Source organism: Oncorhynchus mykiss, chromosome 18 (genome assembly GCF_057628025.1).
Source record: "Oncorhynchus mykiss isolate SJ-2025 chromosome 18, ASM5762802v1, whole genome shotgun sequence".
Lineage (NCBI taxonomy): Eukaryota > Metazoa > Chordata > Actinopteri > Salmoniformes > Salmonidae > Oncorhynchus > Oncorhynchus mykiss.
In genome coordinates, this window is record NC_143039.1 from 45621115 (window position 1) to 45639835 (window position 18721).

The 18721-nt window shown below is 42.0% G+C and overlaps 1 protein-coding gene and 1 pseudogene across 4 annotated transcripts in view; both read right to left on the reverse strand.

Moving 5' to 3' along the window:
- LOC110496137 (transcription factor AP-2-epsilon) overlaps positions 1-3734 on the reverse strand; it is a 10638-nt gene extending 6904 nt beyond the window's left edge. The window contains exons 1-2 of one of the 4 annotated variants that reach the window (XM_021571850.3): positions 3568-3734; positions 784-1227 (exon numbers count right to left, since the gene is read on the reverse strand). In XM_021571850.3, the coding sequence (XP_021427525.1) occupies positions 784-1227; positions 3568-3612 (489 nt within the window). In that variant the 5' untranslated portion in view covers positions 3613-3734. Of the gene's footprint in view, positions 1-771; positions 1228-2572; positions 2825-3567 lie in introns of those variants that run through there. The other 3 variants (XM_090208521.1, XM_021571852.3, XM_021571851.3) reach the window with 3 other exon arrangements.
- Positions 3735-9634: 5900 nt separating this feature from the next.
- LOC149975521 (neurochondrin-like) lies at positions 9635-17964 on the reverse strand (annotated as a pseudogene).
- Between the last annotated feature and the right edge of the window lie 757 nt (positions 17965-18721).

Consider the following 18721-nt stretch of genomic DNA (forward strand, 5'->3'; position numbering starts at 1 on the left):
AAGAAATGGCTTATCCAAATCATCTATTTGAGAATTGCGTCCACAAAGTAGGCTAATATAGTTAAACATATGTATGTATTCAAGGTCTAATAATGTAATTGTTAGTTGCTATCAGATGTAATTGTTTGATCTCTGCTCGTTCTATTTACCTTAACAACACTTTGGGGATTAGGTTTAACTAATATAATTTTTAAGCTAAAGAGACAAGCGAGGCCCTGCAATTAGTGGACCAATTCCATTTAACATGATTAGGCCTACATGTATCCATCAACGCAATCATCACGTTCCCAGCCTATTTACAAGGAAAAGATGTCCACGGTCTCTAAATAAAGTGTTAAAACGGTGCATATACTCTTTACAATAAGATCAGGGCGAAGAGCAAGGTCATTTCAATTTGACAGGTGACCACTTCGAGACAACTACTAGTCCAAATGTTGGTAAGTATGTAATATTTTACAATATGAATTGCATTTACAATGAGGTATTTTGGTAGGGTGGGCCCTTTGGAAGAAAAAACGATTGCGTAAAATACGCACAAAAATAAATTACTATCACAGTAACAAAATAAAAGTGACAGAAAGAATCCTTGCCATACACACAATTATTAGAATAGTTGTTATAGATTATTCCATTAAAAAAAATAGTAAACTAATTCAGCAATTATCTACATAATGGGTGCATGGTTTAGGCTTTTTGCTAGAAGGTGACTTTTACGCACGACCAATATAGTGTTTGTGAATGAGAGAAGGAATAATAAAAAGGTCCACGCACAAATAAACCCACCTGCATGTCCTCCAGTCCGTGATGTCCAATATGCATTCCAAGAGGACCGTCTCCTAGAGCTGCGGCACCCTCCCCGAGTCCGTGGAGAAGCCGGGGTACACCGGGGTACTCCCGACGGGGGTCGAGGCTTAAAGCCCGGTGTGACTGTGACAATAGCGCCCCCTCGTCCGACCGCGATCTCTGCGAGTGCCATGCCGCTTGCTGATGCTGATGGATGGAGTTGATGGAGTTGTAGGGGTCCGATAAGTGAGAGTATGCAGAGTCCTGGCTCTGGGAGTATGAGAGCGAAGACTGTGGGTATGGAGGGGGGAAGTACGGAGGTTGGAAATCAGAGGCCGGTGTGTGGCAAAGCGGGGGAGCCGAGGAGTACGCTGCCTGGTTCAGCGAGGAGAGTTGAGACAGTCGCCCACTCGGCGAGGAGCCGGTCAGTCCGTCTGCGCGGTCCTGTGCGTAAATTAAAAAGTTGGTTAGGCTTGTAAATCCACGCATGTTATATATTACATACAAATGCGTCGATTAAATGCACCACATGTCAGGCCTATAATTCAAGTTTATATATGTATTTTTTTCGATTCAAATTATCTTTGCAAAACTATAAATAGTATCTTAAACTTTATCATAAGCACATTATAATTCGTTATTATTGTGTTAGGTGATTAACTGAACTGCAATGAAATTGAAATATAACACAAAAACAAAAGGACGTTAGAAATACAATTTAAATCAGTTCGGTAGCCTATATAAAACTGCACAAAACTTAGTCTAACATCTTGACCACAAAACAATACAGTGTATCCTAATATTCAACTATTTAATTCTAAAATGTCCAAATAACTCAAACGGAGGGTTTGATTTGCATGCAGACAGACAGCAGGTCCCCCTGGCATCGCTGCCTGGCAGTGTCAAAAAGGTCATGGCCACTGAGAACCCCAACAGAACAAAGGACAGGTATCTAATGCGCTACAGCATTATGTTGCCCCAGGAAATGCAATACTCAATATGATAAAATATGTGCACACATTTATGACTACAAGAGCCTATGAAATATTTACAAAATATTGCAAATATTTCCAAGTGAAATATAAAGCGATATAACCTAAACATAACTTCTTTAGCCATTTTGTCTGAATGAATTTGGGAGTCATCATGTAATAGTGTAATAACATACCATTATCAATGCAGTCATTTTGCAATATTCTCCAATTGTCATGTAGCCTACATTCCTCTCCATATGCATGCACTTCCTGGTTTAAAAAAAATCGATTTTTCTAAAGCTGGGTCACTCGGATCAATTTTGTTGCTGGAACATTGTCCATTTTTAGAAACGAGCAAAGGGGGGATTTAAAAGCAAAAGGTCATTTAAAATATGTATAAAATTCTAAATGTCAACATATAACTGATAGCAACTAGACTAATACAGGCTACCATCTGTATGCCTTGTACACTTCACATGTTTAGCCGTTTCAACTTTCATTATGCTCACCACAGCAAAACGCAATGGGACTTTTCTCTCAAAGTGTCATCCTCGTTTAGTTGGCCCTCTTTAAATTAATGTTTCTACGGACACTTTGATGCGGTCCGATTCTCCCTCCATCTGACATTCCGCATACAGCCGATCTATCCAGACAGCTGACAATGACAGTAGCGGCGCCGCTAGTGCGAAGTTAACGTCACGTATCTGTGCCCACTCAAATCAAGACAAAGTTGTAGAAATTGAAGATGACAAGACCATACAGGAACTAATCTGGGCTGCAGACTAGCGCGTAGTATTGAATGTACAGGGACTCACCATAGCCGAATATGTGTGGACTAACATCTCTTCTGGTTACCAAAAATTCACAGTCTAGGATATGGATGCCGTCAATGTCTTAGCTACGTCACCAAATAGTTATAATCCAAGCTACTTTCATCTGTCTACAAGATCCATGCAGGAAGTAGCTCAAGCTTCTTTTTTTCTTTCTTTTAGAAATGTCTCAACGTGTCAACCCTCAAGCACGTGCGGTTTAAGGATGCTTCTGCGACACGCTGTCAGAAAGTGTCCTAAATTTTCCCCATGCGCGCTACTTATAGGTTTCTGAACGCGCTCAACAGAATGAAGGGAGGGGTGGGGGGTCCAGTTCTCTTAAAGAGATATTCATTCAGACATTCATTCATTCTCCCACAATTATGTTTAAAAAAAATATTTACCTACCTTTCCTTTCTTTTTAGATTAGACGGTTGTTAAATGTAGTTATTATACTAGCCAAACATCCCCCATTTTATTTGCCTCCTGTTTTAAATGCCAAAAATGAGAGGTCTTGTCCCCAGACAATCTAAAAATAATTTTGGCACGCAATATGCATCAAATATCCTACTTGCTAGGCTATGAATCAATATCCAGCCTTCTTTTTTAACTGCCTCGTAATCAAACCATTACGCACGCTATCCATCTGGTTCAACTTTTTGTTAGATGATACAGATAATTCAAAACAACTTTTAAAGTGTTCTTGAAATATATTTACAAAATTTTGAATTATTTTAGAGTGCTGTCTTCTACAATGAGTGAATGTTATTTATAGCATTTCATGCACCCAAATTGGAAAACTTACCATTTGCTAAATCGGTCCTCAAACTCATTATAGCATCAAACGAGTTCTAACACGAGTTCTTGACACTTTACACATACTATTTAAACAAAAGTGTATATTCATTGCAAGCAGCCCTACCAGTCAAAGCACAAGAGAAAACAATTTTCCAAATTCGTTTACCATTTTATAAACTTCAAGCATAGCCAAATAATGTTACCTGAAGACAGTAGGGCTCAGTCTTCGTTCGCGATTTCCAAAGCATGATGACGTTGTTGTAAAGGGCGGCTGGGTTGCAGAGATTGGAGTTAGGTTTGAGCAGGAGGTTATAGCGGATACCAGGAGGATGGATAGAGACGAGCTGAAGGTAGACTGAAGAGTGAGTTAGTTGGAGTAGCGAAGCACTAGTTTTGTATGAGTCACAGAGACAACAGACGGAAGTTTGGGGAGGGGTGTAAGGGCGGGAGGTGAAGGGAGTCAATAGGGCTGCTAAATTGGGGCTGAGAGAAGGTGAGAGTTTCATGCCAAAAGGAAACGTGTATAGATTATATTTACACAATCATATTTACCAAGTCGAATCCATGAAGTTGTACGGCAATGTGCAATTATGCCATTAGGTATGACCATGACATTTTAAGCAAACTGTATAGTGACCAGATTTGAATTAATTACAGGCAAATCATTTTTCTCATTAAGTATTTTCGTAGATATAGCCATTCAAAATGAATTATTAGAAATGTACACTCAACTGGTGTCTTTCTTGCTACTGTATCATTTGAAAACTTTTGTCCGGTATTTGGAGACCCTGCTTTTTTTGATCAATTACATTTATCGGAAATTAAACATCATCGTCATGCAGTGACATTCTCTTTTTGTAAGAAAGAAATTAAGAAAGTTAAATTCAGCTGACGGTAACTTGACATTTCGGAGAAAATAAGTCAAAACTAAATTCTTTCAGTTTTATGGATTGTGAATCTCATCTGACAAAAAAAAAACTATTGTTACACTAATATGTCAGTGTCAAAATAACTTCAATAAGTAACCCATGCATAATTCAGGGTTTTACCATGACCCGAAGTGCCACACTGCAGTCAGAATGCCATCTAGTGGTAGAAAAAGCAACATGCATGGAGACATGGAAAGATATGTGTTTACCTTAACTACAGTACCATAAACAGTACCAGTCAAAAGTTTGGACACAGATACTCATTCCAGGGTTTTTCTTCATTTTTACTATTTTCTACATTGTAGAATTGTGATTGTGATTGTGGAGGCTAGGTCATCTGATGCAGCACTCCATCACTCTCCTTCTTGGTCAAATAGCCCTTACTCAGCCTGGAGGTGTGTTGGGTCATTGTTCTGATGAAAAACAAATAATAGTGCCACTAAATCGCAAACCAGATGGGATGGCATATCGCTGCAGAATGCTGTGGTAACCATGCTGGTTAAGTGTGCCTTGAATTATTATTATTATTATTTTTATTTATTTTTACCCCCCTTTTTCTCCCCAATTTCGTAGTATCCAATTATTAGTAGTTACTATCTTGTCTCATCGCTACAACTCCCGTATGGGCTCGGGAGAGACGAAGGTTGAAAGTCATGCGTCCTCCGAAACACAACCTAACCAAGCTTCTTAACACAGCGCTCATCCAACCCGGAAGCCAGCCACACCAATGTCGGAGGAAACACTGTGCACCTGGCGATCTTGGTTAGCACGCACTGCGCCAAGTGTGCCTTGAATTCTAAATAAATCACAGTGTCACCAGCAAAGCACCCCCACACCATCACACCTCCTCCTCCATGCTTCACGGTGGGAACTACACATGCAGAGATCATCCGTTCAACTTCTCTGCGTCTCACAAAAACTCGGCGGTTGGAACCAGACATCTCAAATTTGGACTAATCAGACCAAAGGACAGGTATCCACCGGTCTAATTTCCATTGCTCGTGTTTCTTGGCCCAAGCAAGTCTCTTCTTATTATTGGTGTCCTTAAGTAGTGGTTTCTTTGCAGCAATTTGACCATGAAGGCCTGATTCACGCAGTCTCCTCTGAACAGTTTATGTTGAGATGTGTCTGTTGCTCGATCTCTATGAAGCACATATTTGGGCTGCAATTTCTGAGGCTGGTAACTCTAATGAACTTATCCTCTGCAGCAGAGGTAACTCTGGTTCTTCCTTTCCTGTGGCGGTCCTCATGAGAGCTAGTTTCATCATAGCTCTTGAAGTTTTTGCAACTGCACTTGAAGAAACTTTCAAAGTTTATAACATTTTCCAGATTGACTGATCTTTAAGTAATGATGGTCTGTTATTTATTTTTGCTTATTTGAGCTGTTCTTGCCATAATATGGACTTGGTCTTCTGTATACCACCCCCACCTTGTCACAACACTACTGATTGGCTCAAACACATTAAGAAAGAAATAGATTCCACAAATTAACTTTTAACAAGGCAAACCTGTTAATTGAAATGCATTCCAGGTGACTACCTCATGAAGCTGGTTGAGAGAATGCTAAGTGTGCAAAGCTGTCATCAAGGCAAAGGGTGGCTACTTTGAAGAATCTCAAATATATTTAGATTTGTTTAACACTTTTTTGGTTACTACATGATTCCATGTGTAAATTTCATAGTTTTGATGTCTTCAATATTATTCTACAACGTAGAAAATAGTGAAAATAAAGAAAAACACTTGAATGAGTAGGTGTATCCATACTTTTGACTGGAACTGTATACTGAACAAAAATATAATATAACAAAAATGTCCATGTAAAGTGTAGGTCCCATGTTTCATGAGCTGAAATAAAAGATCCCAGAAATGTTCCATGTGCATAAAAAGCTTATTTCTCTCAAATTGTGCACTTGTATAAAGTACTTACATAAAAATACTTTAAAGAACTACTTAAGTATTTTTTGAGGGTATCTGTACTTTACTTTACTATGTATATTATTGCCGACTTTAACTTGTACTTGAGTTGGAGTTTATTTTATCTTTACAGGGACAGTGCACATTAATCAACAAATTTTCAAACGCAGTCCCTGGGCAGGTTATTAAAAACAATTACAGTATAGACAATCATTGAGCAGTGAGCACACACAGAGCCACATAGGACAAGCAAGACATAGCATACAGACAGAGCAACATAGGACAAGCAAGACATAGCATACAGACAGAGCAACATAGGACAAGCAAGACGTAGCATACAGACAGAGCAACATAGAACAAAAAGCAGCAAGACAAAATTCATAAAAGCAACAAAGTGTTTCCACACCTCACAAGCTACAGACAACAGACAACATGGAAAGCGGCAACACACAGCTAGGGATTATGTTCACAAATCTGATTGACCTTTAGCCATGTCTTCATGCATTTTGTGAAAGTGTGATATGTGGTGCAGTTATGTGTGTCTGATGGCAGTGTATTCCAGACATGGGAAGCTCTCACAGAGAAAGCGGATTTACTAAAGGTGCTTTTCCTTAAAGGAACTATACAGTCACCTCTCATGGCAGACCTTGTGCATCTGCTGCCATACGTTTGGGTTTTCTGTTTAACAAAAATACTGAGTGGGGGGGGAGCCAGGCTATTTAGGATCTTGAATACAAGACATGCGTTGGTGTATTGCACAAGATTTTCCCAACTCAGGAGTTCATGCTTTCTGAGGATGTAACAGTGATGATGGCTATTGGGCTTCAAGCACTTTGAGAGCCTGTTTGTAGACAGACTGAATAGGTTTTAATGTTGTACAGCAAGCTTGGGCCCAACTAGTCAAGCAGTATGTTAAGTAGGGGAGTATCATAGATTTGAAGTACAGTTTTGCTACCTCTGTAGTCAAACAATTTCGTATAAATCGGAAATTAGCTAGGTTGAATTTGGTTATCTGAATGACCTTTTTCACATCAAATATGATGCCAAGGTACTTAAAATCAGATACCACCTGGAGCTTCTCTCCTGACACGTAGACATCTGGCTCAGTAGCATCTGTTGCCCTCTTTGTGAACAACATGCAAACATTTTTTTCACATTGAGATGCAAACACGAGTCACTGAGCCACTTTGTAACCTGGACCATTACAGTAGTGAGTTCTTGTGCAGCGTGTTGTTTGCTCTTTGCATGCACATATATCATTGTATCATCTGCATACATTTGAACTTCAGATCCAGTACAGACAGAGGGCAGATCCTTAATGTACAGGCTGAACAGGAGGGGTCCCAGTATTGACCCTTGTCAATAGCTAAGAGTGGGCGACAGCTCATTGCTCACTGTGACACACTGAGTTCTGCCTTCAAGGTATGATTTCATCCATCTCAAGGCATCAGGGGAAAAGTTGAACTTGGTCAATTTTGTGATGGGAATCTCATGGTTAACAGTATCAAAAGCCTTCCTTAGGTCCAGAAACACAACCCAAACAACGCCCCTTTGTCCATCTTGGACATCACATTTTCCAGAAGAAAGCAGTTGGCCGTTTCTGTGGAGTGTTTCGCTCTGAAGCCAAACTGCATGGAGTGTAATGTGAAGGGGCTGTTGTTGAGGTGGTTAATCAGTTGTTCTGCTAGGTACAGGTAGTATACTAATGGGCCTGTAGTTACTCACGTCAGCAGGTCGTTTGATTTAAAGATGTCCGTTATTATGGCCGACTTCCATACCCTTGGAAACACCCCGAGACCAATAGCTGTGTTGGGACCACAGCACAATCCCCCCGTCGATGAGGTGGTAATTTAGTTGCCCTCTTCTTACAGAAGGCGAGAGCGAAATCGGCATATTCTGAGGGGATGCGCACGGTGGAGACCTGGTCTGGACTCTCCACCGTAGTCGCACCGATGGAAACCCCCACACACCTCCCTAAGCACTCTCGTGACCACCCCTTGAGGGCCCTCTGTTGCCACAAAATAGTGGGGTCATGACAGGCCAACCAGGGTAAGCCCAGAACCACGGGAAACACAGGAGAATCAATAAGGAAGAGACTGATTCTCTCCTCATGACCCTCCTGCGTAACCATGTCAAGTGGAGCTGTGGCCTCCCTAATCAGTCCTGACCCTAATGGTCAACTATCTAGGGCGTGCACAGGGAACAATCTAAATGGACCAAAAAGAGACGATAGAAAAAACTGTTAATGGCAATGTGAGAAATTATGGTATCTAGTCTGGCCCTAATTCAGGTTAATTGTTAGGTTTTTTTCAGACCCCCCTCCACACACAGACACAGGCTGTGCTGGCTCACAGAAAGAGTGGGTCATTGTCATTTTGGTCAAGGCTCTCTATGGCAGGTTCAGCAACTGAAGGGGGCTGACTTAAATGAGTAAGCAGCTGATGTGCCAAAAAGCTACAAAACATTATCAGGCAGCTGGTGCTCATAGCAAGCCTCACCAGACAGCTTCAGTCCATATCGAATGTACAGGATGGAGTTAAGGGTCTGCAAGGACATCTGATTTCTAAGTTTGCTTTTTACCACACTCATCTGGCTGAATACTCTCTCGACTTCAGCATTTGAGTGTGGCAAGGACAACACAGACACAGCAGCCATGGCAAGTTCTTGAAACGGGTTGATATCAGCTGCATCCCTGAACTTCCAAATCTCACCCCAGAAGCCCAGTGTGTTTTTTGTCTCATTTCATTTACTAAGATGGATGCCACGCCATTGCTGGACAATCTTGTCGATCTCTGCAGGGGAGTAGCCAAGGAGCTTGGCTATTTTTTCTATTTCTCCAGGGCTCTTATTGTGCTTTAGAGTTTCCTCCACATTGAAAACGGACATGTACTGCAATGCTTCGATGTTGTCCGGCAGTCTCACCCTCAACTCATTAGTGAGGGAGACGGTGAAGGCTACACCCCACTTTCGGACATTGTTTTCATCCTCAGGCGCAAGGTGGAGCACAGCTGCCTTTGACTCAAAAAAGGTAACCAAGGTACGGTTTGGGACTGGTGTATCCAGCTATTGGCCCTTTGAGGACATCAACATTTGCCAGTGGATTCAGCACCCTGCTGCTCACAGACTTGATCAGGCTAACCAAGCTGTCAAGTAGCTTAAGAGGATATACTTGCTCTCCCTCAAAAGCCTGGATGGCCAACTGTACCTCACCCAGCACTACTGTACCTCACCCAGCACTACTGTACCTCACCCAGCACTACTGTATCTCACCCAGCACTGACTTTAAAAAAGTCAGATACAATATGTTTTGAGGATCACTGTACATGGAGTATAAAACCTCAGCCATGTAGCAGTGTTCACTGGACTTGGTGACTGCGAAATGCAGCCTAAGCTCCTCCCACTGGTCCAAAATGTGTGAAACCGCGGGTTAAATGGAGAGCCAACGTGTGGCACACCCCTTGGCTATCTGTAAAGGTTTCTGCCCACAGTTGATGTTCTCATATATGGCCTTGTAGGCCTCCCTGCGCTTTGGAGACACTGAAAACCAGTTATAAGTCTCTCGTACCAAGTACTCCACACTACGGGGGATGGTGTCATTGGAAGCATAACTTACAGCAAGCTGTAGAGAGTGGTGCTCACAGCGAATAAGAACCAGATATTTGAGGCCATACTCCTCCTTCAGCACTTATGGACCCCATTGTTAATCCCCGTCATAACAGAGGCATTGTCAGTCCCTATCCCCAGGAGTTTCTCTTTTTTAAGACAACACTTCTCGAGGAAAGCCACAGCAGCACAGGCTATAGATTTGGCATCTCCTCCCTCCAACTCAACAAGCCCCAGAAATGTTGATACAATTGTCTGTTTGGTGTCACTAAAGTACCTTATCACAACCCCCAGGTACTTAGAAACACTTACATCCGTGGACTCATTGAAGAGGAGGCTGAAACACTGGTCACCCACATCTGCGACCAACTTTTTCAGAAAGTATGGTGCTAGAACACCATTAATCATTTCTGTGTACTTTGTCCTGTGCATTTTTAAGTGGGTAGCAGCAGTGGAGTCTGAGAAAGTGTAAGATGAATTTAGTTCTTATGTGTTCATTAACCAATTCAATTAAAACACTCAGTCCGTTTCTAAGAATTTGTAAAGTTCTTATTTGCAGAAAATGGACAGAGACCAGCCACCAAAATTAGCCAATAGCATTTATTCTTGAGAGCTCTGGTCATAATACCATAATACGTTTCTAACAAGGAACAGAAAGTCCTTGTTCTAATTCTTGACTAAAACTACCTGGGAGCAGTCACGTGCAAACATCTCTGACATCCAATTGGAAAGAACCTGGAACTGACTCTCTCTGCAGATGGCTTCTGGCATAGCCCATCAGGAAGGGCAAGAGGGCGGTCACTTCCTCCTTGAAACAGGAAATCTCTTCTGCGAGCCAGGCGATTGTGGTGAAAATGAAGGGGTCGCCGTAACGACTCAGATCAACCTGAAGAAAGAGATTTAAAAGTTTGTTTCAGAATCAGTTAGCATTCTCTTGCAATTCATGAGTACTGAGTACTCTTTGAGCAAAGCTGAAATAGTGTGTTATAATGTATACACTACTGTATTGGGTAAATCTATTTGAATTCAATCACTTTTTGACAGCACCACCTTTGATTTGAACAAAACCGTCAATATATATTTGCCCATTGTAGAAGTGCTCAGATAGTTACTGTTTGGACCTGAATGCCACAATGTAAATGTGCTCAAAGTTGACCTACTTTGCATACCCCACAATACCATGAGACATGACGTCAGAGCTCCGGGTCTCCACTTCACGGCTCTGTATGGGTTTGACTGACAGACGTTCTGAACTTGAGCACCGCGTACAGAAAGAAGTTGCCCCGATCCCTCCCGCTAATTGGGCAACTTTAGCAATGTTTTTGTTGTCTGAGTGAGGGAAATGCTGCAAATTACGAGGACACTATGTATTTTGAATTATTATTATTTTGACCTTTATTTAACTAGGCAAGTCAGTTAAGAACAAATTCTTATTTTCAATGACGGCCTAGGAACAGTGGGTTAACTGCCAGTTCAGGGGCAAAACGACAGCTCGGGGGTTTGAACTTGCAACCTTCCGGTTACTAGTCCAACTAGTCCAACGCTCTAACCACTAGGCTACCCTGCCGCCCGGAGACGTTGAGGATTATAACAATTCACCACACACACACACACACGCACACGCACACGCACACACACACACACACACACACACACAAACACAAACACACACACACACACACACACACACACACACACACACACACACACACACACACACACACACACACACACACACACACACACACACAGTTATCTTGTGGGTGACATGATTTTAATTTAAACTAACTATACTTTCTTACAGACACTGGCTGGCGAGTATAATAAGTATGAATGCATCTTGTTTGCCTCGTTCTCTTACCTGCTACAGGTGATAGATGACTACCGAGAAGGCCTCCCCCAGAACCCGGAGGACCTGCCTGCTCTGCTGCAGACTGAGCCCAGTGATGGCTCTCTGATGCTGGGCATTGCTCTACTGGGCGACTCCCTGGCTGCTGCAGGCCTGCTCCATGGCCGCCTCCATGACGCGGTAGCAGGAGCTGAGCGTCTGTTGCAACTGGGGGCTCAGTTCTGTATCGGGGGGCTCCTCCAAGTCCATCACCTTTACACAGGCCCGGTTTACCAGCAGGCAGCAGAACTTAGGTTGCACCACAGGCTCCTAGCTGCACAGGTCCAACAGGCAGGTGGAGAGGACTAACACAGGGCCTAACTTACCTGGTGTCAGTTTGGCCTGCAGCATGGGCCTCAGGGCCGCCCATATACTGACCATAGTTGGCGTTAGGTCAGTATCCTTTGGTGTCCCACCTGGCGGGGGGAGGAACTGCGGCACCAGGACACACATATCGAGCTGGGTGTGGCCGGTGGCTTGGCAGAAGTCTTGGGAGACTCTGGCCAGGAGATAGAGGTCAGCTGGGTGCTTACACCAGGCTCTCTCTGGTTTTTCCTGAGAGGAGGGCGCCCAGGAGGGGTAGTCCCTTTTCATGACTCTGTTTCTGCTCCAAGGCCCGATATAAAGCTGTGGCAGCACGCCTGACCAGGATCTGATCTGGGACCCAGGGTAAAGCACACACTGTAATCAGAACCTGGTAACAGTCTGTAGCCAAGGCCTCATCCAGTTTTATTGTTGAATGGGAAGTTGTAGCTCCATTCTCTGCAGTACCGTCCTCAGAGCCTCTAGGGCTCTTCACATCCTGAGCTGGTGCTTTGACTCCTGCGGTGTCCTGGTAGTGTTCGTGCTCTGTGATGACTGTTCAGTCTGGCTTGGCTGGTTCCATCTCTTGTATAGCCTGGTGCTTGTTTCTGCGGGCTCCATTTGGGCCAATCGAACAGCAGCCCTAGCAGAAGAGAGATGGTGGTGAGGAGCTGAGGGCAGCCAACAGAGCTGTGCCCAGAGACAGAAGCTCCTCTGGGGGCAAGCCGGAGGCGTCACTCCCCCAGACTGCAGTCACCAGCAGGCGAACTGGAAGACTCAGCCCCACCGACTCAAAGATGCGCCACAGCGTCGGACTGTCGAGCTGGCCACAATCGTGTGATCTACAGAACAGAAAGGATTGTGAATATAAGGGTGAAAAAATGTTTACCAACAATACCAGATTCAATAAAATTCCTAAGGGTTGAGCGATTACCCGAAATGAAGGTTATTTTTTACCAACATATTGACCAACATATTGCACAGATAAAGCCAATCCAACCTGAACTGTGCAATGAGGTAGGGAGTTGTAGTACATAAAAAAAAGTGGTAATTGACTACAATGACCATAATCCACTGCGCATCTACTGGTCTGTGTTTATTTTATGCCAGCTACTGAAGATACATTAGAATGTACAATCTTGAGGGGGATATAGAGAGCAGCTGTTGCTTCACAAGGTGTCTTTACCTGAAAATACATGATCTAAATGATTGATAGTTGGTATTCAGCAGTCATAATAATATGCCTTATTTACTTTGAAGAACTACGAAATAGGAATTTTTGTCAGACAGCAGAGGCAGCAGCTTTATAGAGATGAGACGACGACTTGGAACGAAATAAAGTCTTCAAATAAAACAAAAGTAAGACACACAACTAAAATATTTGATTAAAGTAAAGTGAATAAATGCTGGTTAATAAGTGATAAGCAGTAATAGGCAGTCACTACCATCATGGGACAATTATTAACCATTTTATTGTGTTACAGCATTCAACCAAAATAATTGAAACTCAAGATAATTTTATAATAATCGAACCAAAATCAAACCGACCTCAAAAAGCAATAATTGCTCAGTACTAACAATGACATATATTTCTCACTCATTTGACCACTCGGAGAGTTTAAAAATGCTCTCAAACAATTTAACCAGGCAATCTAGTCTAGAGCCTCCAGTGTATGTGCAGCAGACAACGTTTGACATCTGTACTTTTAAAGGAGGCTAACATTAGCGTTACCCTATTCCTTAAGGTTCAAGGAACTTATATCATTTCAGAGGTAGACTGGCTCTGGCTGCCAAAACAGCCAAATACTAAATCTAAAAGTTAACTGATTCTCAATTGCGATATGGTTCTAGAAACATAAAGCACTTCACTTTCAGAACACATCAAAATAATTTCACAAATGCAAAAGACACACTTACTGTACACCAGTAGTGGTGCCAGCTGCTGTTTACGATGAGGGAGAACACAACATTTTTTTTTCATGAGCATGCCTTTTTTTTATTACAGTATATTGGATGACTGTCATTCATATTCCTTTCACCCAGATCAATGTAACATTGATAGGTTTAGGCTCCCTCATGATACTCAAATTTTACCTGCACCCATTATGAGTTTGCTACAAACTAGCCTATGAATTAAAGTTTACAATGTAGGTGCACAGGTTAAGAGAAACATTTGAGTAATCAAGGTGACAGACAGTGACAAATTCAATACCACCTTGCACACTCTTGCCTGTATCTAGCTGATCTAGGGTGTAATCATTAATCCAACAGTTGTAAACGAGTTTCCATTGGACAATTTCAGGTATGTTTATCTCCGTTTCGTTCCATTTGCTTCCGTTTAAGAAATGTCTTCAACAGAATGGGTGGAATGAACACACGCAAACACAGTTCACTTTCATAGCAGCCACATACAAACAGCATGATAACTTTGCTCATTGTGTAATTCCTTCTTACATATGCGCTCTCCTTCTCTCACCTTTTCCCTTCCGCTTGTGGACTTAAGTGCAGAACACATCAGCTGTCTGTGATCAGACGAAAAAAACACTTCTTGCACTTCTCCTTCATTTTTTAAATAAATTAATTTGTTCAAAACTGTTCATCTATTGTCTCTCTTTCTTTGAGTCAACTACTCATCACATTTTATGCACTGCAGTGCTAGATGAGCCTCTTAAGGTTTTTTTATAGTCAATGTACCCAGAGAAGGATGGAAACTAGTTGTCCTCCGGCTACACCATGGTACTACCCTACCATGTGCTGCTGAGGCTTCTGTTTCATTGCAACAGTGTGATTTAATCAATTATTTGGTGACGTGAATATATTTAGGTTAGTTTTATCAAAATTATATATATATATCAAGTTTCACTATTTTTACACTGCTGTACACTGTTTTAACCAACTTTATCGCAGATGCAGCCAACAGTATTTTTCACAACAGGTTTCTGGCGGCCTTCTCTCTTTACACAGGTGTTAGGCGCATGCTAGATAGCTAATTAGCACAGGTGGTCCCTCTGTCTTCCATTAAAATACGCGCTGTAACAGGGATATATGGCCGCGTGGGAACACTAACCCTAAAAATGTGTGTATCAATTTAACGTTGTCTTTTGAAAATGATTTCTGACTGATACGCATTTCATCACTTTAGTGTAATGGAATGGAACTGAGAGTCATTCATGGTCAGGGGGCTAAGCTAACTCATATTGTTTACGTTCCGCGTACATATATTTTAGCATTTTATTTGGCATACATTAAAAACTACTGTGATAAAATAATACATGGAAATAGTGCAAGTAGCTACAAATATTCTCACATTTAGGCTAGCTGCGCTCTTTAGTTAATCATTCAACTTTCCGCACTGCACATGAGAATGAGATCTACCGTAGTCAGCTGTCAAAACAAAGATGGTTACAACAACCAATCAACATTATGGTTACAACAACCAATCAACATGATTAAAATATAATAATCGGTCAATCATGATTAGCTTCTTTGACATGTAAGGTTGACATTTTGGTTGGTGTTCTGTTCGGGGGACGTTTATATTTTTGTATTGGCAAAGCGAAATTGCACATTATTTCCAATTTTAATGTTCTTTGATAATATTGTGTTTTGTCATGGTAAAAATATATTACTCCAATCGTTTGCAATTACATGGCTGGGCGAGACGGAAATTATTGGATTAATCGTGTTCAGGTTTATTTCCGAGTGAAGGCGCAACCGCTGCAAACAAGACCTCTGAGAAGCCAGCAAGAATAAGCAAGACCTAGCAAGGCCGTGACTTCGGCGATTTTCCTTGAAAATAAAAGTCCCGCAATGAAGATGGTAAAAAATTATACAAATGGTCGAAATTCATAACATTTATTTTGGAAATGTTAGCGTAATTTTGTTTAACAATATCAAAAAATGAAAAAAAGTTTATAGGTTTGATAGCACAAATCTTATTATAACAATAGCCATATTGTTAACACCATTAAAAGTAATGATTACTAGATAGTTATTATTGTAACATCAGCATTACAAATAACAAAACATTATTTATAATGCTAGTGTTAATAATAATATATTAGGCCTATAGGCCGCTAAGGTCATTAACAACATTTAATAATAATAATAATAAAAGGCTAATAAATTAATATTACAATAACAAACTTTAGAAAATATTTAAATCCCATTGTTATTTAGCACATTCCTATTGCACGATGTTCAGTATGTTTAAAAAAAAAATTGGACATGCATATTGCACCGTAAATAATTGCCTATATGTTGAGTCGTAGTAAAATTGGGGTCAATTCTACTCTGGAGCACTTCTAGTTTCCTAATCCAGAGTTTACGCTCCAATTAGCATCGCTGCTCATTTTGCGCCCCTTAAAGAGTGGCCAATCAGTTTAAGAACAGAACGTTTTGTCATATTGGACAGACGTATTGCACTGTACCGTGCCTGAACATTGTGTCGCCACCTTACACCCGCTACCAACTAGAAGGCCGAGAGAGTACAGGTATATCAAAGCTGGGACCGAGAGACTGAAAAGCTTCTATCTTCAGGCCATCAGACTGTTAAATAATCACCATTTGTCGACCTCTGCCCAGTATCCTGCCCTGAATTTGAGTCACTGTTACCACACGGCCCTATGTAGATAGTCATTGAACACTGGTCACTTTGATCATGTTTACACACTCTTTTACCCACATCATATGGGCTCATGAATGGCACAGCAGTCTAAGATACTGCATTTCAGTGCCAAGAGGTGTCACTACAGTCCCTGGTTCAAATCCTATCTTTATCACATCTGGCTGCGATTGGAAGTCCCATAGGGCGTTTCACAATTGGCCCAGTGTCCAGGTTTGGCCGGGGTAGGCCGTCATTGTAAATAAGAATTTCTTCTTAACTGACTTGCCTAGTTAAATAAAGATTAAATTCAATTTTAAATATATATATGTGGTTATAAAACTAAAATATGAACGGAACATGCATCCATTTCAACGATTTTACTGAGTTACAATTAAGGAAATCAGCCAATTGAAATATATTCATTTGGCCATAATCTATGATTTTCACATAACTGGGCAGGGGTGCAACCATGGGTGGGCCTGGGAGGGCATAGGCCCACCCACCTGGGAGCCAAGCTCGTTTACTGCCTTTAAAAAAAACATGGCTGACTTGCTTAAACAAATGTGGTTTCTACTGACAATTGAGATGTACAAACTATGGCATAAGGGGACGACAAGCGGATAAGAGGCAATCCGTCATTTCAATTAAGACGTTAATGAGCGAGCTAGGACGGACGTAGTCAATATAACTATTTGTTCAGCACTTTTGAAATGTACAGCGACAGAATTCAGATAATGGGTCGTTCTTACAGTGTTCTTCCTGTACACCAAGTCAGAACTGTATGATAAATAAATCATATCATATTTTATTTTATTAGTCACATGCGGCGAATACAGTGAACTTACGAGCCCCTAACCAACAATGAAGTTGTAAAAAATATGGATAAGAATAAGAGATAAAAGTAACAAGTAATTCAAGAGCCGCAGTAAAATAACAATAGCGAGACAATATACAGGGAGGTATCGATACAGACTCAATGTGCAGGGGCACCGGTTAGTTGAGCTAGTATGTACATGTAGGTAGAGTTATTAAAGTGTCTATGCATAGATGACAACAGAGTAGCAGTGGTGTAAAGAGGCGGTGACAGGTGGGGGGGGAGGCACTACAAATAGTCTGGCTAGTCACGTGACTAGATGTTCAGGAGTCTTATTGGTTGGGGGCAGAAGCTGTTTAGAAGCCTCTTGGACCTAGACTTGGCGCTCCGGTTCCGTTTGTCGAGCGGTAGCAGAGAGAACAGTCAGTGACTAGGGTGGCTGAAGTCTTTGACACTTTTTAGGGCTTTCCTCTGACACCACCTGGTATAGAGTTCCTGGATGGTAGGAAGCTTGGCCGATCACACTAACCTCTGTAGTGCCATGCGGTCGGAGGACAAGCAGTTGACATACCAGGCAGTGATGCAACCAGATGCTCTCAATGGTGCAGCTGTAGAGCCTTTTGAGGATCTGAGGACCCATGCCAAATCTTTTCAGTCTCCTGAGGAGGAATAGGTTTTGTCGTGCCCTCTTCACGACTGTCTTGGTGTGCTTGGTGTGTCTTGGTGTGCTTGGACCTAGTTTGTTGGTGATGTGGACACCAAGGAACTTGAAGCTCTCAACCTGCTCCACTGCAGCCCCGTCGATGAGAATGGGGGCATGCTCGGTCCTCTTTTTCCTATAGTTCACCATCATCTCCTTTGTCTTGATCACGTTGAAGGAGAGGTTGTTGTCCTGGCACCACATGGCCAGGTCTCTGACCTCCTCCCTATAGGCTGTCTCATCGTTGTCGGTGATCAGGCCTACTACTGGTGTGTCATCGGCAAATTTTATGAGGGTGTTGGAGTCGTGCCTGGCGATGCAGTCATGAGTGAACAGGGAGTACAGGAGTGGACTGAGCACCTCATGGCTACAGACGTGAGTGCTACGGGTCAATAGTTGTTTAGCCAGGTTACCTTAGTGTTTTTGAACACAGGGACTGTGGTGGTCTGCTTAAAACATGTTGGTATTACAGACTCGGACAGAGAGAAGTTGAAAATGTCAGTGAAGACACTTGCCAGTTGGTCAGCGCATGCTCGCACTACACGTCCTGTTTAAATGTTGACCTGTTTAAAGTTCTTACTCACATTGGCTGCGGAGAGC